Source organism: Dermacentor albipictus, chromosome 9 (genome assembly GCF_038994185.2).
Source record: "Dermacentor albipictus isolate Rhodes 1998 colony chromosome 9, USDA_Dalb.pri_finalv2, whole genome shotgun sequence".
Classification (NCBI taxonomy): domain Eukaryota; kingdom Metazoa; phylum Arthropoda; class Arachnida; order Ixodida; family Ixodidae; genus Dermacentor; species Dermacentor albipictus.
In genome coordinates, this window is record NC_091829.1 from 11,013,889 (window position 1) to 11,039,920 (window position 26,032).

At 45.7% G+C, this 26,032-nt stretch overlaps 2 protein-coding genes and 1 long non-coding RNA gene across 3 annotated transcripts in view; 2 read left to right on the forward strand and 1 right to left on the reverse strand.

Moving 5' to 3' along the window:
- LOC135911083 (metalloprotease TIKI2-like) overlaps positions 1-26,032 on the reverse strand; it is a 59,731-nt gene that overhangs the window by 9,366 nt on the left and 24,333 nt on the right. Inside the window, exons 5-6 of the mRNA XM_065443180.1 lie at positions 5,462-5,595; positions 2,057-2,250 (exon numbers count right to left, since the gene is read on the reverse strand). Coding sequence (XP_065299252.1) covers positions 2,057-2,250; positions 5,462-5,595 — 328 coding nt within the window. The remainder of the gene's footprint in view (positions 1-2,056; positions 2,251-5,461; positions 5,596-26,032) is intronic.
- LOC135911146 (uncharacterized) lies at positions 16,604-20,673 on the forward strand. The gene is made up of 3 exons (XR_010567233.2): positions 16,604-16,965; positions 17,736-17,822; positions 20,478-20,673. It is a non-coding gene; the product is annotated as an uncharacterized lncRNA (long non-coding RNA).
- The window catches only part of LOC135911143 (uncharacterized), a 147,873-nt gene continuing 146,035 nt past the window's right edge, over positions 24,195-26,032 (forward strand). Inside the window, exon 1 of the mRNA XM_065443308.2 lies at positions 24,195-24,378. The gene's annotated coding sequence lies outside the window, so the exon portion shown is untranslated. The remainder of the gene's footprint in view (positions 24,379-26,032) is intronic.

Genomic DNA, 26,032 nt, shown 5'->3' on the forward strand with positions numbered 1-26,032 from the left:
CTTTTCTCTCACTCTGTGGCGGTCGGGGCGCGCAAATGTGGTTCTGCTAAGCGACGAAGAAAAGATGCGGGCAGTGTGTCCCATATGAAAAAAAAAAGTGTGTGTGCGTGCGTGCGTGCGTGCGTGCGTGCGTGCGTGCGTGCGTGCGTTGAGAGCAAGCGAATAAGTATGGACGTCGGGTCGAAATCCACGCAGCGCTACAGTGGCTGCGACAAGCGCTGGCACGACTTTCTTCCTTTATTTTATATTTATTTCTCACGCCACGTCTCTGCCTTTTGCTCCAGGTGGCGTTGGAAAGAAAGGATTCGCTTCCATTCGGGGCCCAGTTGTGCGCGTGTGTTTGGTATTCGACTTCTCCCTGTTTCCTTGCCTCATGGAAACCGAGGCTGAAGGGGACGCTGTAGCGACCGCAGGCAGCTCAACTAGTCCGAGGTTTCTGAGTGGTGAAACAGCGGCTATAGCGGTGAGCTTCCTAGGAGAAGGTCGCAGGTGCGGTTCTTGAATGCGGCACGTCATGATGGCGTCCTTCGTGCAGTCCAAGTGCAGCAGTTAGATGTAGAAAATAGGTACACCGCTTTATAAACTAATCTGTCAGTTCACGACGCGATGATTAAATATTGCGAGTGTACGCTTGCCTTCCAGGCAACACTCTCATTCGTCATCAACACGTTCAACCTTCTACCGTCCGGTCGCAAGACCGAGCTCCGAGCTAGGTGCACAATTAAAGGCGGGCTAAGCTCGACTTGTCCAAGCACAGAGCCGTCACGGCTATCCGCGTGACCCTCGCATGGGGGAAGGATATCTTCCATAATCCCCATTTCACGGATGCATACAGTTCACATGGAAAAAAATCTCTTTCGCGATTGACCTACATGCCTCGCAGGCATGGCTTGTCAACCTTATTCCATTGTGTTGCAAATATAATTTTAAAAAACTCTTTAATTGTTGTTCTTGGTTTCCTTAGATCACTCTCGTCTCTGTAAAATTTGTAGAATGCACAAAAAATGTAACCTAATCCACTTTCTACTACTCCTTATATTTGTGCATATTGGTGATCTATACACTTGATGACTAATTATTACATGCGTTCCATGAACAACAACATTGTAATACTTCCACAAGAAATTAGTCCGCCTGTATACTCCCTCTTCGATTTGTATTTTTGTATTGTACGTTTTTTTGCCCTCTCTACAATAATCCCTTATTGAGATTCGCAATATAAATAAATAAATAAATAAATAAATAAATAAATAAATAAATAAATAAATAAATAAATAGGTCTCGATGATCCCTGCACATTGCGGCGTCATCCGACACTAGATTACTGAACAGCTAAGTGGAATCGGATGCCAGGTCACAGTACAGCTGTTCTCGGGCTTAAAGGGTGTCCGCAACACGCGTTAGGATTAATCTAAGGCAGTTGTGTGTTCACGCGTGCCTACACTTCACATGGTGAACCAGTAACCGTAGCCTGTCGACTTAAAGCATTTATGCAATGATCCCTAATAGCACTGACACTGCATTTGAAATCAATAAAATAAAATAGAAAATAGACCCTTTCATCTGCTTCGACATAGCAATGAATGGGACAGTCGCCCCCCGCTTTCGTTGACATTAAATTCAAGTCGGCCACATCGGCTCAGCGAATGACAAGAACAGAATTAAAGGAGATAGAAATACTCTGCTAAATACGGCCTCCGGATTGCATTCACATTTCCATTTTTAATCACAATCACAGCGCGAGAAAGACGTCGACAGTTAAAATAACACGAAATATCTACGCACGTATTCATTCCTCTGCGCTTAAAACGTACGAACCAACATTACCGGGTTTTTTTCTTTGTTTGAATTCGCGTATCTGCACTGAACCGCCGGCATGCATGTGCTGATGCGCCATTCTTTTACACGCACAAAGTGTTCCAGCGCTGAGCAAAGTAAGGTCGGGGGCACGGACTGCAAAATGTCATGTCGCAGCGCTTTAGTCCCGGTGAACGCCACCCAACTCGCTTTGCGCGCGAGCTTGTCCGTCACCGGAGGCTCGGCCGAATGTACCGACCTGCGCCGAAGGCGAAGAAGAAGCTCTGTCCCGGATTTCCTTTGAGCAGCCGCAGCACGCGGTCGCCCATGCGGTGGTTGCGCTTGTAGATGAGCTCGTGCCGGAAGTAACGGTCGATGTCCCTGGCCAGCCGAAGCTCGCGCGCCGACAGCCGCAGGGACGTGTTGGCCAGCGGGGGCACCTGCGCAGTGTCCCTGCGCCCAAACCAACAGGACAGGCGCTGAGTGACGCCGAAAGCGTTCGCGAAATCGCCGCAGACAACTCGGCCACTCCTTGAAGGCGTCATTGCTCATTGGTGCGCACCAAATTGGAGACGTTGTTCCAAACACAGTGACAGCGGCAGTTTCAGGAAACGGTACGAACACCTTAACGATCACACTACCTGGCATAGTGTGTGATACAACGCGCGACGCGATAGACGGCGCGTCTGTGACGAAATGCAGGAAAAAGAACGTATTTCACAGTTCTATAATCAATGCATCGTACCGATGTCACTATCAATAACCATAGTTAGACTAAGATTACAATTGCCAGCGTTTCCACCAACACCATCGCTACAGCGACCATCATAACATACTGCATCATCATGACAACTGGATGAAAGCAACGTAATCTGTCAGGTGAATTGCGAAACAGGGACAACGCAAGAAAGCGAAGCGAAGCGAAGCGAAGCGAAGGTGGCGGTGACGGTAAACTGATAAGTGAGATGGTGATATTTGGACAATAGCGCTCAAGCGACGCGGACATATACAAGGCTGGTATACCCGCGTCGCGTAAGCGCTGTGATCCCAGCATCAGCATCAGAGAAACTATCCCAGAAGTTTGTGCGTATAAAAGAATAACTACGTTTTTTTTATTGCCAATGATTGTACTTGTAGCACAGAAGCAATTCGAGGTGGAACACTGGCTAATATTTGCTCAAATCTTCGTTAGCGTTTCATCGTTAAGACTTCCCCTTAACGTGAAGACCCTGGCCCGAGCTCTTGCCACAGACATGGAGACACGCACGATTTTGAAGGGGATGGAAAGTGTGTTGATGTCATAATTAGCGGAACTTCACCACACTTACATCTGCTTTCACTTACGAAAGACGCATTTTTGCTTTATTTATTCTCTTTATTTTTTATACTCTTTTATAAATCCAGTTATTGCCACAATACGGAATTTTAGTTCCTGTGTTCTTCCCTGTAAAGGGTACTTCATTGCACACATAGTTGCAGCGTGGGAAAGCCACCTTATTGAGTAATATACAGTGGGAAAACTCGCCCTTCGGTGAGTAAAGCTCTTGCAACGGAATTGGCGTAGTGTTCATTAACGCAAAGATTCAGCCGCACAGAAAGAAAGGGAAAAAAATAAGGGGGATCTTTATTGTCCTCGCAAATGGGTAGGGAACTTCATTACTGGAAGGTGGGATTCTACTCCCCCCCCCCCCCTTTTTTTTTCGTAAGGACAGAGAATTGTCCACCGAAAAGAAGAGAAGAACAACCAGTAAATGCAGGGGCAGCCGAAGGAAGGCAGAGGAAAGATACCAAAGACGATAGAGCACACTGCCAGTGTCTCACAGAATCAACAGTAAAATGCTTACTTTGCGAAGCGTGAACAGGAAGAATGCTTTCCTGAACTGTTGTAACAAAACCGGATGCTACCAATGCGAAAGCAAAATTGCGCCGTGGTACTCTCTCGTGCCTGTTTCAGCGTCTGGAGTTTTCTGCAGTGGTCACTGTATTTCAGAATCATGTGTCGTGGCCACTCCTCGCTCCATCTGAAACGCAAATTTCTTATGCTTTTTTCTTTTGCAGGGGAGGGGGGGTAGTCTATAAGTGTCCACCTAGTGGACATCTCCATTTCATCTTTGCTGAAGTGCTGATTGGGTGGGCTAAGGTACCAGCGCCAAGGAGACAGGCGCTCCCATCGAATCAGCGGTGGCCGAAGTGGACAGTCCACTAAGTGAATATTTACAGTACTCCCTTTGGCCACTTCCATACAGTTTCACAAAAGAGGCACGGGATGCAGTATTTGCCGGCCTGAATTGCCTGACTAAACCTGCATACAGCTTCCCCACCACATTCAGCCGTGGAAGTCTAACACAAAAGATGTCATAACTAAGTGGCTAGCATCGAAAGTGCCTACACGTTAAGCAGTGCGCGACTTAAAACGTAAATGGAGACAAGGTCCCTATTTATTTCGCGCTTGATTCATAAGCGACACCATTCCAGAAACGAGGCAGAGACTTAGCAAAGAATAGACGAGTGCTGTGACAGAGACAGACATCATGTAAGAGTGTCAATTTCGAGTGCGTTTGTAGGCGCATGGCCAGCTATCAAATACGGGACTGGAATTCGCGTTTGAAAGCTAACCCACCTCCTACTTATGTTCCACTTTTTCGTTTCACCGACTGTGGATATATATAAAGCAGTCCAGATATTACCTATACGACTTGCCAGCTTGACCACCTTCTCCAAAAGCACTAACGTCCGAAGGACTCCATGTATATTGCGCTAAATGATCTATAGCGTATACATAAGTACCTTTAGCATTGCGAATTATTTGATGCACGGATCATTCAGAAAGGCGCAGTGTTAAATTACCGTCTGCAATACGAGAAATGGATGTACATCAGTCTGACAGCTTGAATATGGAAGGATAATTTGGCTTTTTTTTTTAATGTTGAAAGTGGCTCACTGTCATGCGCCTTCGAAACCGACAGGTTATAGTAATGAGAGCAAGTGCATTTAAACATTCACGTGTTAGGTGTCGGCACCAACTCGAAAATGTTCACCTATCGACGTGGTTAAAAAAGTTACCGCGCACTTCTATGCAATGTACAACGTGAAATGGTGGGCTGCCTCTTCTCATTCAGTGCGCGCTACGAACAAGATGAAGTCGCGGCTTCTCACCGGCATTGTTCCTATGAGCGTTCGTCGCTCGCACTAATATAACTTAGTCGCATTTTCGAACACTGTTCTCTGTTCCCGACTGGTAAAGCTCTATTTGTATAGTTCTTGGTTAGATTTTAGGTACTAGGAGTGATAGTTAAGAATTTATTCATTTATTTAGTTATAGGCTATTGTTGTTGGTGGTGTTGTTTCTGGTACTACTGCCAGTTTTGCGAGATCCGCGGTGTTTTGTATGGAGTATTGCTGTGACTGTTAGTCAGGTGTTCGCTGTTGGTCGTTGGTGTTTTAAGATGCATTCTGTTCTCTTATTTCACACCAGTGCTTGTTATGGATACGCCTTGATGCCGCTCTTGTATGGGCCCACACTTGGGCCTGCTGTATTGTGTAAACAATTAAAAGAAACATTTATTAGCAGGCGGTTTGGTTTCCAAGTTTGTTGTGACAGAGCTACCGGCTCGTGGCGCACTCTTTGCGGCGCCTGTCAAGCGAACTGGCGCCAGTTCCGTACCGGGAGAAGACCACGGCGTCCAGGTCTCCGCAGTTGTAGTGCCGGATGAGGTCGTCGGCGCCGTAGCCTGAGCGCTGCGCTCCACGCCGGATGCGCTCGTGTTGCCGCAGAGTCTGGTCCAGCGCGAACAGAACCTGCAACGAAGACGCGTATGTTTCTTTCAAGATCATTTCGCCAAGAATGTGCAGCTCCTAGGACGGTTTTAAGTACGCCCTACCCCCCCCCCCCCACCACACACACACACATACACGCGCGCGCGCGCGCGCGTTTTTATCACCATCAGCATTATGTCTTGAGTAAATGTATGAGCCATCGATTGCATTGGAGATATAAATCAGCAATTGGTGATCGGCGAAGTATACACTCATATAAGCGAACTCGATGCAGTTGCCGTCGGTATATCGGTGCACTTGCGGAGGATCACGCCGTTATAGGGCCAGTTCCGCGTCGTTGCTTCAGTATGACGAGAAGGTAGACGCACTATGTATATAAAGTCAATGAACTGCGTGTTTTTTATTACTTGAGTATTTGTAGTAAAATCATCGGCGATGACGAGTTGCACTTTTTATGTTTGCAAAAGTTCGAAATAACCTGTAAGAAAATGTTTTATATCTCCCTGTGACGTAGTCAGTCGAGATGTAGACATATGTGTTCATCACCCCGTTGTTATTTTTTGTTAGTTTTTACTAAAACGCGTCTGAGCAAAGCCACAGACGGCCGGACACCATTACAGTGGTGTCTGGTTGTACACCGATACTGTTTTCAAGTTCGATGTTCAAACTCTAAATTCGCACTAGCTAGCAAAGTTTTCGGGCGCTGGACATGTTGAAACTTGCCGGCTGACGCTTATCTTGCTGTTGCTCCGCTGATCACGCTTCTGGATTTTCCATTCGTGGTCTCCTCGCTTCAGGTTCACGTTCTGTCATCCCTGAATTTCGGTGTTTGTGCCTGTGTTGATAGTGGCATTTCTTGTTCGATCGGAACGTGTCTGAATGTATCATATATGTACGTGGTATATATACATACACCTTCAAATTTGTTGGTCCCTGTATTGCTATTACTGGATGGTAGACAGAGGGCTGACGGCATGCTATCAATCTTAAGCGATTTGCTGGTGCCCGAGACACAAGCGTTGAAGATGCTGCTATGTGAGGATTTAGCGCTTGACATCATGACTTTGCGTTATATTTTCATAACGTTCAGATTGATTGACTCATTGATTGATTGTGCCGTTTGGTTTCCCGCTACGAATCAAGTCATTGAATGGACGTCATCCGCGTCGGGTGCGCTCTCGACGTCTGATCACGCTATCAGGTTTATTTTATGCCTGTGTGTTTTCAAGGTTTCTACTGAGTTTTCACTTTTGATTCTACACTTCTTTATTTGGCTGTTTGTGTTTATTAATGTACTATGCTATTTTATCATTCCTTTCCATAAGTATTGAAATGCAGTTACAGTTGCGTTAGCTTGCTCATAAAGTTACGCCAAGTCTAAAATAATTTTATCAGCAGTGAATGCTGTGTTCGATCAAATATTAATTGAAAGTTCTTGCTGGGCTATTTGGTGCGATCTCACTAATAAAACAGCGCGTTAAGATAGGGTCGAATAATTAGTCTTTCTTATTCCTCCTTATATTGATGCTCTGTTTTGTTATTGAGAACAAATAATGAATGCATGAAAGTATAAGTCACCGAAGGGCCGCCTGTTCCAACGTTATCGAAGAATGATAAAATTGAACTGGTGACAAAAAATAATATGTAGACAAAGATGCGAAATAAAAGAAGGCAAAAGTAATAAAACTTTACTAACAGTGTTTGTTGTTACGTACGCATGTTTGCTTTCTTTTCCTTTCCTTTTTCTTCTTTCTTTCCTCTTTCTTTTTTTTTTTTGTGCTGATTTCAGCCCGGCGTGATGGTGTCTTAAGCCATAGCGCCCGAGGCTTTTGGGAGTCTCAAAAGAATAAGAAACGACCTAACAGGTGCTTTCACGAAGAAAACATCGGGACAACGCGCTAGAATTAGCTTTCCGTAGTGCGAATTCGCGTTAACGTTAGTCTCGCAATTCGTACAACACGTTACCATTATCTCTTTCGTAAATACCCTAGGAGCAGTGCTTCGCAGGCGCACAAACATGCGCGGGAACTGGAAACATGGGTTGAAAGCCACCGCCTTTCTCGCCTTCCAGCCTCCATCTGGGACACCCTAATGGCTCTTGAGATTAATGAAGATTAAGTTAAACGACCGTCGCTCGACACTGCAGAACCTAGAGAGGTCACGGGGTCTTATGATAGCGTCGGCGATCAAATCGATACTCCCTCGAGGCTGGCTTGCGTGATCTGCCTGCACGATAGGGATTTCATTTGCGACTCTATCGAACAAGAAGAGAAGACAACGTTGATCATCGCGAATCACAATTGCAGGAGAGCGCCGTTTGCACGATTCTGTACACCGATACTGATCTCACTTAGCATTGCACAATCATGCAGTGTTTTGGTTTAAAGTTTTGCTTATAGATCTTTAGAAAGCAACTCCAAATACGCTGAATTTGTTAAACAAAACCTTTAACATAGATGCGGTGAGATGGGCTTAAATTATACTAGTAAAAAGTGTAGTTTGGATCTCAGACATTTGCGTGCCGCTTTAAGGCGACTGAGAGCGTTCACTGAAGTAAAAAAAAAAAAGGAACCGGTACCTTGGTGTGTGCGCGGGGAGTGCTGTTATGTGCTCGTGCACGAGCATCACTTGTTCGTCTTTTCAGCCCTCGTTCCCCTCCCCCACTGCAGGATGGCAAACCAGGAACGACCCGGTTATTGTTCCTGCCTTTTCCTTTCTTTTTCTCTCACTTAGAAGAGCAGGTAACTTATAGCGAATTCTTTTCGACGGTTAAGAATGTCTTTTGGGTATTGCCCAGGAAACATGTCGCAATGGCTCGCGCCGCCCTCCGAGATGCCGCAGAAAGCGCTCCTGTCAGTGTCTGCTACTACAAAAAGAAAGATGCAAGGTTGTTGAGATTAAACACCACTCAGCGGCTGCTGACGTATTGAGTAAGTTAAATGAACTTGCGCGACGTCACACAGTTGTTGCGGGCTTACGTTTCCCTTCGTGTTCAATGAAAGGCAGCGAATCTGGGTTTATTACGCTGCTATACATTTTCCAGCTTTCATCAGCGAAATTCGGTTTAAGCAAATGATCTTGCATGTCTCTTCAGTTACATGACACTGCAGGGTGACTTGCGTAATGCGATAATATTTCTCGAGGAATACGTGTCTTCTGCAGCTGGTGGTCGTGAGCCCCGAAACGGAACCGCTGAAACCACAGCTTCGCCGACAAACTTATCTCGTATGCTAAAAAGCTCGCTGTGTACGGCATGAGCCAAAAGCTAGCAATCATAAAACGCAATCAGAAATGCGAAAACACCCGTGTACTTAGATTTAGGTGCACGTTACAGAACCCTAGGTGGTCGAAATTTCCGGAGTCCTCCACAACGGCGTGCCTCATAATCAGAAAGTGGTTTTGGCACGTTAAACCCCATAATTTAATTTAATTTAGGGCGGAACAGTGAACGCGCAATGCTTATTCAGTGAGTGAGAATAGTGAGCGGATCCGAAGGGGATTCGTTTGTTTGGTAGTCACAACGATAGGAAGTGACAGAGCAAGAGTAACCCGACTTCTACAGCACTATAGTGCCTGTGAAACTAAAAACTGCGAAACTAAAACAGTAAATTTTGTCCGCTTCAAACGCGCTAATGGGTGCGGTTTGCGGCATTTTGGCAGACGCTTTGCGTTGATTCCGGGGTTTCACATGCCAAAACCGCGATTTGATTATGAGGCACGTCGCAGTAGGGGACCCCGGATTAATTTTGACCACCTCGGTTTCTTAAACGTGCCCCCAATGTACGGGAGGCGGGCGGTTTTGCATTTCGCCCCCATCGAAATGCGGTCGCCTCGGCCGGGATTATCCCGCGACCTTGTGCTTAGCAGCGCAGCACCATAGCCTTGCTAAGCACCCGCGGTGGGTGTCAGATGCCTCGCATTAGGAGCTGAAATCATGTATAATATACGTTTGAAAACCTTTCTTTTCGTCGTCCCAGACTTAATTCTAGAAAAAAAAAAAGTTGCCTCCTAAACTAAAACAGTGAATAAAAAATGGCTGTGGCTTAGGTAAGGTTAAGCCCAGGATGCGAAGCATACTAGCCTTTATTTTAGTTGTTGAACCACTGTTTAGCCTGGTGAACTGCTGTTGCTTGGCTATATTTGGTTCGGCTAGACGAAGAAACAACTCATGCATTACTGCTTCGCCTTCAAGAGTGGAACGCGACAGCGTTCCCGTCGACCCGCTAAGGGGTGTAAGACAATGGGCTACAGGGCAGCGACTACGCGCCCCGCATTGGACGCGGTGAGCGTCGAGCAAAGCAGCGTTCGGCGCGGCAACGAAATGTGCGCCTGAGCAAGAGACGCACGCCTTAGAAACAGCTCGTTTCTAAGGCAACACCGCATTCACTAGAGGCGCTTTTGTACCGCTTTGAAGCATCGTACTCGTGGCTCAGTGGTAGCGTCTCCGTCCCACACTCCGGAGACCCTGGTTCGATTCCCACCCAGCCCGTCTTGCAAGAGTTGAGCCAAAGCCACTTCTCCTTTGTCGTGACGTCACGGTGTCACGTGGTTTCATGGCGACACCGCCGCGCCTGAGGAGCTGGGTTGAGCTCTCGTAATATGCTTCGCATAAAAAAAAGCGCGGCGGATCCCGGCCACGCCCTGTGGGAATCGGTGCTATGCGAAGCAGTGTGTAGGGAGACTACCAAATTAACGGAACGATAATGAGAGCACCAAGACGTAGACGGCTTGATAGATACTGCCAAAATGGCAAATGTCCGCCAAGAAATGCTTCGCGTTAAAAAAATAGATACGAGGACACCTAAGCACTTCCTATGAGCTGCGAATGCGAAAGCAATAATGTCCAATTGATATTTTTTTTTTACAACTAAACGCGATGCCTGCAATTGTGTGGATCGGGAAGGTTCTGGTCCATTGTGGTGTGCCCTTATGGAGTCTGGAGCAGCTACATCGTCGGCGGCCGCAACCTCGGCAGGCGCGAAACGTGCCCGTCTACGCAGGTACACCGCAGATGAAGTATAAGGGAGCGGCCACCAAGGCTGGTAGGCGCTTGCAGCAGCTAAGTCTGGTGGGGGCCGCTGACAGAGAGAGATGCGGACCGCGCCGGCTTCCGAGAGCCCTCTCCCTTCACGCAACACCTTGCGCGCTAATGTTCCGTTTCGGCAGCTCTGCTCCGTCGAGGCATGTTCGTGACGTAGCGTCGCAACCAGCGAGGATTTAGGTGCCGTTTCGCTGCTGCAGGCAACGGTTTTTTTCGCTCAATGGCCCATTTGATGCTTTCGCATCAATAATTTCGACAAGTCAGCTAAGTCGGCTTAACAGCAGCCTAATCAGAGCGCTTCTCATTTTTCCGTGTGACTTGAATAAAGAAGTGAAAGTTTGCTTCGAGATCGATTTGGCATTGAGCGAGCTAATCCAATGGAGCCTCGCTATGCCAGCGGATTGCTGACGGCGCCTGTACGGCTTCGATCTTGAGGACATTGGCGTTTGCGCATTTGCCAAGTACGCAGGACTGCACGGCAGGCAGAGTTAGGGCAGACCTGCACGCGGTGGCAGAAATCGATGGATAGCAGAATGGACGGTGAACGAACTCCGGTCGCAGCGTAGATAAACACAACGAGGTAACTTTCGCTTCGAAGTATTATCAACATTACGCGCAGGCGGCCCGCCGCGGTAGCCCGGTGGCTTTGCGTAGCGCTACTATCCCCGCGGTGACGTCATTCCAATGGGGGAGGGGGGGTGAAATGTAAAAAAAAAGGCTCGTTTACTTAAATTTAGATGCACGTTAAAGAAGCCCTGCTGGTCAAAATTAATCCGGAATCTTTCACTATGGCGTGCTTCATAATCAGTACAGCCCGAATTTATAGAGAAGGAAAAAGAAATAAATAAAGAACGAAATACCCCAATTTAATTTAAAAATCATGCGTAGGCGAAGCTGATACATACATATATATACATACATATATATATATATATATATATATATATATATATATATATATATATATATATATATATATTCTGGTGATCTTAGACTGTACCTTATATTGAATTTTCACGGTACGGCCTTCACAGTATAACACCTAGATAACGTGTAGTTAGGTGGCGCTTAAAATAATCCGTATGTAAACTACCGCGCGCGAACGCATACAATGCACGCACATGTAGACAAGGAATCAAGGTCGGCCAGCTGGCTTTGTGCACAGATTTTGGCGAGCAGTTGGTAACTGCCTCAGCATTTGACAAGCGTCCGAAGCAGGCAGCAACGCGGACATTACGAAGCGCCGGCTACACACGTGCACAGTTTGCGTGCCTTGGCTTTTCACATTTCTTTCAATTTGCATCCTCGATTTGTGTAAGGTCTTACACTACACAAAATGTGCCGTTTGGACCAATAATCTGTAGCGGGCTTCGAGGACGGCTGCACTGGAATGGAAAACTGAAAGGCTCCGAGTAACGGCCGTGTCTCGCGCGCACGTGCAAACGGACGATCCTCGCAATCAATGAACGCAAGCGCCTGCGAGACACACGCGTCTTGAAAAGCGTAGAAAAGGAAGTACTTGCTCCCCTGCTCCCCGCTCAAGCGTATCGATTATTCTCCTAAATTATTTCTCGGGTGAATGTAGCAGGCTGCGAAGAAAACTCGCCCACACGGCCCCACCGACCCGGAAAGAGACGGAGCGGCTCAGATGGGGACAGATAAGTGCGCCAACGTCCAGCCCAACCTTTATTGCTCTTAAAGGCAGTCTTTCTAAGCGAGTTGCCACTTTTTCCGTAACGGGTATGTTTCTAGCCTCTGCAAGTTCCATAGTCAGATTCAATTGGGACCTCCTGTACCTGGTAAACATACAAAATTTACATAGACATCAACAGTGATAAGCGAAAAATGCTATTACAAAATACATAATGAGATGAAAATACGGAAAGAACGAGAAAATAGATCACATCCATATATAGGCGGTAACCGTATTATAATGTAAAACCTATTGCACGAACAGATGAAAGAAAACAAAAATTTAACAAACATATGCAGTAGACTAGAATAGTAGATACAAGAAAACGAATTACATTGCGACACATACGTATCGCGTAACAAAAAAATTTCGATTTTTGATTAAATCTGCGAGCTTTCTGTAGTTTAATGACAGATGGTAATGCATTCTATAATGAGATGGCGGCGAAGTGAGAAGTGTTTGCAGTAATTACTGTCAACCTTGGGTATGATGGCGTTGGTATTTAGCGCTAACTGTGTTGAGTCGGTGTTCATTAGAGATGATTTGGGAATTAACGACAACGAAATTTGATTGTTTAATAGTTCGAAAAGGAAGGTGGCTAGGTTATAATTAACAAGGGCTGCTACATCCAGAATGTTATTTACTTTTATTAATTGTTTAGTATTTGCGATATCCGGACTTGACGTTATGGTTATGTCTGCCTAAATGTGGACAGTCTGTAGCAGTTTTAGATGAGTAGTATACGTGTTATCCCATGAGAGTGTGCAGTAATTAATGTGAGTGTGGATGAATGCGAAGTAGAGTGAACAAAGTACAGGATGTGAAAAGAAGTATCGTACCCTAATGAGAGTGGGTATTCGATATGATAACGTATTTTTGATATGAGTGATATGCTGTTGGAATTTTAGGTTACAGTCAACAGCGCGTTCTGCGGCACTGAAATCTAAATTCTTCTGCTCGTGTTTTAACGTCTACGCAGTGTTACGATCGGCCTGCGGGGGCTGCCGATCTTCGGAGAAGCGACCTCCGAACCCTTCCCAGACCGCTACGACGACTCGCTTTGTAAAGACGACAATGTGCCTCCTCGACAGCCCGATAACATGGCGACAACGACGTCGGCATGTCTAGCCACGTTCGGCGGACCGAGTATTGTTAGTTGATTCGCTGTCGCCTTCACGGTCTGCTTGGAGCAAGAGAACTCCCGGAACAGGGTGTCTTGCGGTGCTTTCTCACGGGCCCCAGAAGTCGTCAAAGTCAATGGACAGACGCTGCGGCTAGCTGCGATGTCAGCTCTGGGATCAAGAGGCGCCTGCTTGGGTCAAGGCCCTTGTCTACGAGAATCCTCTCACCTCGGTGTGTTCAGTGAAACCAAAGTGCGGAAGTGAGTGTGTGAACCCTCCCCCTCAAAGGCGGGTCGACTACGATGACTTTCGACGCTCCCATTGGTCGAAGGTTGAATGGCAGTTCTCCCTCATCTAGGGATCTGGGGAGGACAGAGGGTATTTAAGCAGCCGTTGTCGGCTCGTCGGTGTGCTTTATTTTTCAGTCATCCCTTATGAAAATGAACCATGAGTTTCTGTAGAGGACGTGATGTGTTCCTAAGGTGACATCAGACATGCATAAGAAATGCATCGTCTAATGTTTTTTGGCATCACAAGTACATCAGAGACTCAAATGACAATGCACCTTAAGATTTCTGATGAGAGGAGTATACAGCTTTTTTGTGTTATTGCTAATGTCAAAGTACATCACGTATGAATGTGTACGATGCCAAGTCGTGAAAAATTCTTTGTAATGCGATAGCATTATGGCTCATGAGCCGGAAAATCCGGCATTGTCGGCCTGAGCACTCGATGTACAAAGAGGTTACAAACTCTCAACCTTTCATGGGAGTTAAACCCACTACCCTTGGCTGTAATTAAGGCTACGAACCCACGACCTTTGGTGTTGATTAAGATACCGTTAATTAAGACAGTTATTGAAGATATAGTTAATTAATGCACTTGAACGCACGTACCACCCTTAGTGGAAGTCGAAGCATGTTAATTAATATGTTAATTAATGTGCACCTGATTATTATGTCGTTAATTAAGACACTCGTACCCACGACCTTTGGTGTTAATGAAGGCGCTGTTAATTAAGGCGTAGTTAAGATACAGTTATTTGAGGCACTCGAACCCACGACCTTTGTTAATGATGACGATGCTAATTAAGGCGCAGTTAATTACGACCTAGGAATTAAGTCACTCGAACTCATTACCTTGTGTGGGAATCGAACCCACGAACATTGTTGTTAATGAAGGCGATATTAATTGAGGTAATGTTAATTAATATATAGTCAATTAAGACACTCGAACCCACGATATTCGGTGTTAATGAAGGCGGTGTTAATTGAGCACAGTTAAGATACAGTTATTTGAGGCACTCGAACCCACTACTTTTGTTAATGATGATGGTGCTAATTAATGCACTGTTAATTAAGATATAACAGTCAAGTCACTCGCACCCAGTACCTTGGGTGGGAATCGAACCCACGACCTTTGTTGTTAATGAAGGCGATGTTAATTAAGGTACTGTTAATTAATATAGTCACCTAAGGCACTCGATCGATCCCACGGCCTTAGTTGGTAAAGTTTATCTTAATTAAGGCATATTTAATTAATATATTGTTAATGAAAACACTCGAACCCATGATCTTGTGTAGGAGTTGTGCCCACGAACGTTGTCGTTAATGAAGGCGATGCTAATTAATGTACAGCTAATTAAGATATAGTTGATGAAAGCACTCGAACCCATGACTATTGGTGGGAGTCGAACTCATGACCATTGGTGTTAATGAAGACGATGGTAAGTAAGGTACCGTTAATTAGGATACAGTTGATTAAGACACTCGGACCCTTGGCCTTTGCTGGGAGTGGTTTTGATTCATCGTTGGGGGCAGACTAAGAGACAAAAATGAAGAAAACGATATAACACAGCGTGAGCGCCGAGTACTCTGGAAACGCTTCCGATATATCAGGGCTAGGCACAAAACAACGACGTCATTTTCTTTCCTTTTTAAAGAGCACTGTTAGATTGTGTTACTCCGTTATCACATTTGGTAAACAGTGCCAAACTATAGCGTATGCCTTGTTCTGGGCAGTTTGATTACTCGGATGTGTTACTAGTCTTTAAGTGGCAAACCGACAATTCTGCAGATTGACATGATCATGACATGGAAAACTGCGCGTAAAAAATTATGGGGTTTTACGTGCCAAAACCACTTTCTGATTATGAGGCACGCCGTAGTGGAGGACTCCGGAAATTTCGACCACCTGGGGTTCTTAACGTGCACCTAAATCCAAGTACACGGGTGTTTTCGCATTTCGCCCCCATTGAAATGCGGCCGCCGAAGCCGGGATTCGATCCCGCGACCTCGAGCTCAGCAGCCCAACACCACCATAGCCACTGAGCAACCACGACGGGGAAAAAAAGAAAAGAAAAAGAAACTGCGCGTAAGCGGCAGCGTCTATTTGCTGGAACGCACTGTAGTACTTGGTTGCACGCACATCGTACGCCAGCGCACACTTCTGGCATATACCACATAGGACAAATGCACGCTGCCGAGACATGTGGGTTTTTCGAGGAATCTTCGTGGGTAGCACGATCAACACAGAAGGCACGAGCGACAGGAGTGCAACCCGCGCACGTTAAACACGCCAACACGAAAGCAAGATACGGACGACAGGGGTGTAAGCTGCGCCACACGAGCAGATTTGATGATTTCCGACTGACACTGTTGCAACGGGCACTAAAACATCGCACACTGCACATGTGTCGCTCGGAGATCGCGTCAACGATGTCTGAGGCTATATAGTTGATGTGAACGACAGCAGGAAGTTATTTAAATTGAAGTGACGGCGCAGGTAGCACGGGGAGCAGCGAAATGCGTAATTCACGGTTTTTATGAGAGGTAACTGAAGTGAAAATCGTTCGAATAGCGTCACCGCAACGGCTTTCTATAGGGTTAACATTTTTAGATCTCGAAGGCCATGCTTTTGCTGGCTGCAGATAGCCGAAGCGATTCAAATTGAAAATGCGTTATAGAATTTCTTTCTATGCCAAGCTATAGCTTACAATATAGACTTATCTTTGGTTCTCTTTGTCTTGCAACAGCTATGCGCAATTAGGCAGCCGCACAAATCCTCAGATGACGCTAGCCGAGACATTGGCTGGCCCCAACCGACCTGTTCGTGGCGCCACCTACCGTCCCGTTTCCTATCCAATCCAATCCAATCAGTCTGTCGCTCTGTTTTCGAGTCGGTCGGGTGTGCGAGCTGCAACGATGTGCTTGTTAGATCGTGTGTTTTTGTGTTTGCTGTAACCAAATGTGACTTAGTTCGCGTGCGCATAAGCGCCACAGACAGCTTATGTCTCGCTGCAAACTCGCCGTGTGCGTGGCGCGCCAGCGAAATGTGGACCAACGATGTTCATGCTGTCGAGTGCGTTCCCTTTGTCTCTGGTTGTCGTGGAAAGTTGGGTGGACGTCGCGAAGAAATAATGCGTGTTGTTAGCGTGCCACTGCTCGTCCACTATGCACCGGTATGTCTGCTGGGAGTAGCATCGAAGCACTGGCAACTTGGAGGGCGCTTTTCGACCGCGTCGGGCCGTTCAAAAGGTGAGTAACCGTGCTTGCTAACTACACACGTGTTGTGCGTGCTTCTCGTGTGGGCATAGGGTGCCTTGCGAACGTAGGAAAGAGAACTCCCACGACAACAGTGAAACCTATGCCGATGCTTGCTGGGTGTCAGAGTTTAGTTGCGCGAATTAATTGCCATAATGCAGAATTGAAAATCTTGATAAGCGTTTTCTTCTGATGAGAAAGATTACGTTCAGAAATAATCGTGTTCATCATGCGCGCTTGTGCGTGAGCTCCCGTTTTTCTGCTGAAGTCGCATGATAACGACTCATCTACCTCTTGACCGATTCTTACTGCTATGACGTTTCCTCGCTTATAAATGATTCGACGTTGTAGATAATCTCTGCTTACAAGGTTTTCGATTTACGAGCAGTATTGGGGGAAAAAAATGTAAGCAATCACAGCGTGCCACTAGTACAGGTTTGTTTTGAAGGGGTGTTGCCATAACTTCGACGTAAGTAAACATTACAAGGGATAGTTACTTAAAGTTATGAAAGAAACTCTAGAATCGTTATGTAAACAAACATTCATGTAATGCGCTGCTGCTCCTGCGTGTGAAATTTTGCCTTGTTGAAGGGGTCCCTGTTATCGTGACATTCATCAGTAACTTTGACTTTGTGCTCTGTTGCCACCCTGCACCAGTGCAGGCATTGTTTTCATGACTGTTTTTACATGCTCCTTGCATGTGTTCACTATGTGATAGTCTTACTGTGCCACAGCTATAAGTTAACACAGAATTCTCTTTGTAGTGGTGAAGCCGTGACCCACAACAGTGTCCACATAACCCGTGGCCATGGCTGCAGCAACACGGCGTGTAATCTGGATGGATATGTCAGGTATGCTTTAAGTGTACGTGTTCACAAAAGTAGGATCTCGGTATCATTAGTGGATAAGTGTATCGACATATTACTTAATGCATCTTGCTAAATAGGCTAAATATTTCTGCAACATCATTCCACTTGCTGCTTATTTGTGTTTGTAGATATTATGCACACATTATCTTGTTCTGTTAAAACTACACTTCGCATGTCCTGACGTTTAGTATTTTTCTCGCATCAATTGCTTTGCTGCAAGTCCATTTTATTTTTGCCTATTACACAGTATGTTTCTTTTTATCTTGGTTTTATTTGTTTGGAACTGTTTCTTATGCTGTAGCCCATATTTCCCTGTTTTCCTTTCTGCTTATGATACACACATGTGCTGTTTTTGTCCATGTAAGAATTCGAAGTGTAGTGTGTCATATATGTCACAGGTCTAAGCACGCAGTGTGCCTACCATTGTTTAACATTGATATTTACAATCATGTCTGTCTTGTTCTCAGAATAACTGTCACTGGCAAATACACATTTGATGAACTAGAATTTCTTGAAATGAAATAGGAAGGCCAGTATTCATTGTGCCGCAGTTACTTAAGTAGTGAGGTGTTTTCTGGTAAGCTTTCTATTTTTTCTCTCACTTTCTTCGTATTCTTTTCTTTGCAAGCTGCCCTTATTCATGCTGGTAGGCATTGTAGCAGTTGTGAGTGTGTTTACTGCAGCAATGTCACAGCTAGTTTGCACACACTACAGGATGCCAACAGATACCCATCACTGTTTTTGTGCATTTCTGAGAACCAGCTGTGTCCACTCGGCGAAACTTGTAGTGTCCATTTGAATTTACCAATCAGTTCATGTAACATTTCAGGACAAAATTTACGCAGTGAGAGAAGGGAGACTATGCAACATGACCTTGGCTAACAACTGACTGTTTAAGTTGTTGGAAGGACTAACAAAAATAGCACTGGATGTGCACTTGTGTTGTGCACCAGTTAATTTGAGAGGGATGGCAGAAGTTATAATTCAAAGGCATAAAATCATGGTAAATGGTGTCTGCATAAAAAGAAGTAAATAGGCACAGACTAATTTCTATCCCTTGTAATCTACAAAGGATGCCTTTCTTCATGCATTGATAATGGGGGCTGGCTCACACTTATTGTTATTTATGTGGTGCGCCTGACTGATTTCTCTTGCCAATTTTCAGCCATGGGTGAAAACAGATAAACAATCCTAATCTGGCCTGAAGCCCCATTGCAGATATGTGTGGCCAAGTCGGACGAGCATAGTGGTCTTTTGAATGAAATATGGTGATCTCACAGGTACATATTTAGGCACCAGCCAGTCTGCGCTATGTACATTTGACCACATGTGAAAGGAATACAGCGCAGTGCCTCTGACACGCACTGGGCAAATTTGGTGCTACCTTTAACCAAGCAAGCCTCGCTTGCCTCCTTGCATTTCTCGATTCAATTTTCAATTCAATCACTTCATGTAACTTTTCAGGACAAAATTTGCGCAGCGAGGGAAGGGAGACCATACAACATGACTGTTGTGCATATGCTGCCTAATTTATTTTTGCTGAAAATATACGTGCATTGCAGTCCACAAGTGAATTGACAAAGGCACCCAGGCATTGGAGGCTTGCTTAGTTAAAAATACCCAAAATTTGTCTCGTATCTTTCAGGGTTAATGTAGGCTACTCTTTTGATCACGTGCATATTTGGTCCAATGTACATCGGGCACGCTGACTAGCCGGTGCCTCAGCATGCGCCTAGGAGAGCACCATAATTCACTCAAAGGACCAGTGTGCTCGTCTTATTTGACCATGCATTGACACGACAAGCTGTGCACTGGATTTAGCTTGTTTATCTGTTTTGTTCGCCTATGGCAACCGACTGATACAACAAAATCAGTGAAGAATACCACACCCAAAAATGGGACGTGTGTCAGTCGACGCTCGTTATGATTGCATGACAAAGAGGAATACTCTCTAATGACGTGGCATAGCAACCACCATGCTTATTTATTAAATTATTTTTATGCAAGCTTGTTTGTCATGCTTCTACGCATTTGTTTTTCAACTTGTGCCCTCCCTCTGAAAGCAGTGCTCGGGTGTAAATGATAAAAAACCCCAGACATGGTGTGGTGTATTTCTTGAATGGGATATATGCCATCATTCAGGAGGCCAACACATGCATGACATAGTAGGCTTGGAATGTATGAGAACTGTGCCCGTAGCTGATGCAAATATTCTATAACGACTGGCACTTGGATGTCTCTGGGATGCATTGGGTTGCCCATACACAAACACTCCTACGCTCATTTCCATTTCAAGTAATTAGTGAGAATTTCTCATTCACGCTAGCAATCCACAGACACTGCTGTCCTTTGTCAAGTGGAAACCGATATAGCTGAAGTAGTTCACGACATGTACACACGCCACAGCTGATCCATGTTGCACATTTGTTCAGCCAAGAGCAATTTCTGCTTACTGTAGTTACTGCTGCACCCAAAGGCCACACAGTGGTTCCTCAACTTTGTGTGAACCGACACCACATAAATTTTTCGCAGAACTAGCTATAACGTCTCCAGACCGTTCTGCAGCAAGTGATACAGCGTGTATTTCTGTGGTTGATTGCCAAGTTTTGTTAATTATCTGTCCTTTCTACCATGCAGGGTACACATGCACTTACTTCAAGATGACGACACTCCACCTCAAGAACAGCCTCTCCTCAGTGATAAGTAGCGAGATTAAATGAAAGGGAGATATCAGATCCGTAACCAGGCTGATACTGTGTTTTCCTTTCATTTAACCTCCTTCTGCATTTAAGGAAGCATTGATATGCCCAATAAATGTTTTTGTTAAATTTCTTTCGTTGAGTAATGTCTAACATGCAGCATATGTAGGGCCCATGTACATGTCAGAAGTGCTGCATCTTCACTGGACATACATGCATACAGGCTGCATATATATAGCACCAAAGATAGTCACGCACAGGTAACATATTTAAATAAGGTCTGACTGCCATTGGGACACATGAGAAAATGTTACCACACGTGGTGGCCAATTTTGTTATAGGAGTAATACGAGCACCGGCAGTCTAATGTATAAGCTCATTAGAGATTCGCTAGGAAGACGTGAGAAAGTCACAAGAAAACTGCTTTGGAGCGCACATTAGGAAGACATTTCATGCTCACAAGAAAAGCACTCGTCAAGAGTTCTACAGAAAGACGGTGGCCAATATGTTATAGAATGACATTAGGAATACGTCAGAAAATTCCAAAGAAACTCGTCAGAAAGTCTAATGGCTGTGATGTCAAAACTCGTCAGACTTTCATGTGAAACTCATCTCATATTTTCATAAGGGATGCTAATGATGAAATGTAACGTTCTCCACCCTTCATGTAGATATTGTAAATAAATGTCATATTCCTCGTTCTCGATGAGAACAAGGCCCTCCCTTCAACAACGTCCTTAGCGTGGATGAGTCGAACGACGGCGTGGGCCAGCTACCACCTATTTCATGCCCGACCCAATCCTTACAGCAGTCAAGGAGAGACCTCACGGTGGCGGTAGTTGCTAACATTTGGAATACCATCAAAATAAATAAATAAATAAATAAATAAATAAATAAATAAATAAATAAATAAATTCACACACTTGTCGATCCGACTGGTCTCAACGATTTCATAAACCAGGGCCATGCCATTGTTCGGATCTTGCATACGCAGTGTGCTCAGACGGTACGCGCAATGACCTAGTAATGCCAACCTCGACGTAAAGCCGGCTCTTTTGGCACCGCTTTATGATATGGAGAAGCAACGTGGTTCGCTTCACGCCTTGGCCCCGACAAAGTTTAGCCTCAAAACAAGGTTCCATGCCGCAGCACGCCATCGTGAGGAGCGTTCCACCATGCGCACGAATAACCATCTGCCCTGTCTCTGTGCAAAGATCAAACTGACGCGAATTCGGAGGAATCGCCGAGCCGCTTAATAAACATTCCGAATTTGCACGGCTATTGCGCGGTCGTATATCTGCGAGGGCGGTCCATTATTATTGGAAGCGTTCGCGGACCAAGAAAATGTTTATGGAGGGGCCTTCGCTTTCGCATTCCGCATTTCTTAAGACGGGGCTCGTCGGAAGTGAAAACGGCGCTATCTATCGAGCTGAGATATCGGTAGAGGATTTGTACGTTCGCCGTAAACTCTTCAGAATGCTTCCTTCTTCGGGAAACCCTTCTGAATGGGTAAACATGGCGGTAAAACAGAGTAATGTGTTTACGCAGTAAGTTACGCGATCCGCATAGGAAGCACGGAGAAGGGTACCGAGAAAATTAATAACAAATACGTTTCACTGCCGCTTGTCTAAACAGAGAAGGAAACAGCACGGGATGAGGAAATGAAGCAAGCACTATCTTCCGCCGGACTAGTCAAAATTAATTTGAGGAACTTTATATCGCCAACAGGTTTATACTGCAAAATGCATGTAAATCTGTCTGCACTTCCTACGGATCGATAAACGCGAGCCGTACAAAAATACACCGGCTTTCCTCAACTGATGGCGAACTTGTGCCCGAAAAACTACCGCGCACACTTGCGGTCGCCTTGGAGGCCGCCACATGAGCCCTGCGTGACAAGGTGGTTTTTTTTTTTTAATGAGGTGTCCTTACTTTATCGGATAAGGACTCGCTCTGCCTCTCTCCGCTTTAGTTCTTGCGCAACAGGCCAGGAGATACGGAACACTTTCTTTGCTCGTGTCCATGATAATGTGAAGAAGGAAAACTCTTTTATTTTATTTATTTGTTGAATACTGCGAACCACATTGGGTGCAAGCAGGAGATCTCCTTGTGAGATCACACGGAGTTCACGTGAGATCCGCATCCGTTCTCTCAGCACCTCGCCCATTTGCTGGAGAGCATGTATCCTGTAGGATTAGTGTGCACATTAATCCCAGACGTGCAAATTGGGACGGGGAAAGCGTCGTCAGGAATGGTACCTACACAGTAAGAAATATTTGCACCCTCTGGGATTAGGGTCACCAACCTTGCACACAGTTCCTTTATTCAACGCTTGATCGCGCTCGCTACTTTCCTGTCAGGAGCGTTGTCACGCATGACCTGCGCATGCACTCCGTTCCTGTCTTGAAAGTACGGGGTTTGCAGCGTTAGCACTGTAAGAAACATGTTTGCACTTTTGGGTTTATCTTGTCGCCAAACAATAATCGTCAACAATCTCGCGTGCATGCCTTTCCTTTCATTGGTGGTGCTCGCCCGGTACTTCCAAGGGCACTATTCTGGACATGGTAATGTTCCGCCATGTTGTCGAATTTTGGCAATGGCGGTATTACCAAATTTGCCAATATGGCGGAACTCTACAACTTGCAAAATAGCACACCCCCCCCCCAAGTCAAGAACGTAGCGTTTCTCACAGGAACGCGGAGGGCAGTTAAAGCGTGTTAAAGCTAGATGACGTGTATTGGGGGACAAAGCTTAAAAGGTTCAAGTTTTTTCATCGCTGTCGTCGATCGCTCTTTAACAAGCTTGCACCCTTTGGGGCTTACCCCACAACGATAATCGCCAACTGCTTTGCTTGTGTTTCCTTTCCCTTTCTTGAAAAATCTGCGCTGGCTACTTTCCTGTCGCGAATGCTATATATGTCAGGCTAATAACGCACATGCCGTTCGTGGCCTAGTACCGGGCTCGCAGCGTGAAAGAAAGGCAATGCGCTCAAGACAGATGACGATAATTGTTGTGTGGCGAATATACGCCTATGTATACACCCCAAAGCGTGCAACCGTTTGTAGAGGGCACATGACGATTATCGTTGAGGGACAAGATACGCTTTGAAGAGTGCAAACTTTTTTAAGAGTGATGGACTCGTGAAGGCTGAGCCAATTAGCGCGTACCTCGGTTCCTAGGTCGTGCTACTCCGTACGCTCTTAAGCAAAATTACAGCCTTGGGATCGTACCTTGCCACACAACAATAATCGTTATGTGTCTTGCTTGCGTTTCCTTTTTTGAAAACGCTGCGCTCGCTACTTTCTTGTCGAGAATGCTCTGTCATGCTGATAACGCGCGTGCTGTTCGTGACTTGGAGGTACCGGGCTCGCAGCGTTACGGAAAGGAAATGCGGAAAAGACAGATGACGATTATTTTTGCATGGCAAGATACGACCCTAAGGCTGCAATTTTGCTTAAGAGTGTACGGCCATGCACATGACGAAGCAGCTAAGGCGCTAATGCACCCACCGTGCTGATAAACTGTGCGACTGACAAAGTTCGTGTTATGCTCTGCGGTGTTATCTCGATGCGATAGCGCCGCCATGGCGCGGGCGCTGTTCTGCGACTGCGCAAATCCGCTCGAGAGTTACGATGACCAGCGACTGAGCGGCTGGAACTGATTCGGCCGCGAGGAGGACGTCGCCTTCACTGTTGTAGAGCTGCTGAGCGAGCTGGGGCAGACAACGGCGGAATTCGGCCGTGGCTCTGCACTTCTTCGCCACCGGGAACTAGGGGCGGGTGACACGTCCTGACTGCATCGACGATTGTGCGTTGCCCTCGCCCATTCGTTTCAAAACGGTGAGTGCGCTGCCTTACTAATTAAGAAAGCGTGCGCGGTTATGTGACATGAGCATCGGGCGACGCGCCTGGCATCGCAAACTGGCACCTGGGTATAGCGCATGGGCTATTGAAGTTTTAACGCGCTAAGCAGATGTGGCCAATGGGTATCGAGATGTTCTTGTAACATCACGGTTTCTTAATTGTATGCACGTTTCAAGCCTCGTAAACGAAAATAAAGTTTAGCTCGAATTTGCCCACTTGTAGGGCCGCAATTTAATTGTGCACAGTGGCGTTCAAGGGAATACCAATCTTGAATATGTTCTTAAACAAACTTGAATATTCGTTCGGTTGTGTGACTAGAGTAGCTAGGTGCTGTGAAGCGGTAAAGCGGGGAACGTTTTTTTTTTCTGGATCTGCGAGCGTTTGCGGAGGCATGTTATTGCGCATGAGCATCCTTTCGCGCTCGTGTGCCTGCCAATAGGCAATACCGGGCGCTTACTTCGTCAGAAGGCATGCAGCAAAATTTTGTCTCCGCCCGTACATTACAGTGGAGCTACTTATCGCAGCGATTATTGTTTCCCCTACATTTTACACCAACTAGGGGTAAATGAGCTCATAGAAACCAGGCCCTGAAGAGCCTGTCATGAGCCGCAGAATGTGACGCGTCTCTTCATTGGGTTTCTAAGTGACACTGGTTCGTTGAGCATTTGACGACGTCATTCACTGACATTGAAGAGGCGCTGAGAAGTGGAAACTGACGGAATATATGGCTACGCTAAACTCACTTAAACCACTATCACCAATACAGTACCACACATGGCTATTTGACACGTCTCATCGCTCCCAAACTGCAGCGGAAGCTTAAGCGATAGAATATAGCGAAATTTTTTTAAAAAATACGCAGGCCGAAGCTCAATTTCCAGTTACTTTATCCGGAGAAACTGATAACATTTGGAACCACTTGCGCACTGAAAGCTGTGAAGATAATTTGAAACTTGCCTTAGGCTAATCTACGTCTGGTAACGCAACACGCAGTAATAGCTGTGACGAAACCATGTGAAAATAGGTAACCAAAGAGACGGCTATATCCTAGAATAATCGGTAATAAACCTATGTCACTTAGCAACAGTAAAAGCACAGTAAAACGGATTAAAGCTAACTCGTCCGCAAAACAGATACGGTATCGGCATGAGAAGGTCGTGTAGGACGAGGTATCCTGCAGTAGAGACAGGAGAAGCACGCGCTAAATATCCGCGATATATGAACAATTGAAAATTTGAACACACCGCCGCTCATGAAATACACATCCGAAGCGATCGATGCTGATCATCATCCAGTTATTTTAATACCGCTGCAAAGTACGAACGACTTCTCTCAGCTATCTCGACTTACCGATGTGCTGCGTCAAGCGAGCCCATCGTTTCTAGTCTAAACGCCTCATCTAATCATCCGCCGTCGCTCAATTGTTTCTCTTTTCTTGGCACCCGTTATTTCAATAGACAGCGTTGTTTTACGCCACTGCAGGGCCTACCCAACACCACTTTTTCCTCTCAACGCAACCAACGTGAGGTCGCGCACCGACAACCTGGCATTTGATTTTCGATCCACGCTTTCTTTTTCAAACGCTGCATTTATCCCTTTCCGTTCCATCATCTGTTGCGCGATGATGCAC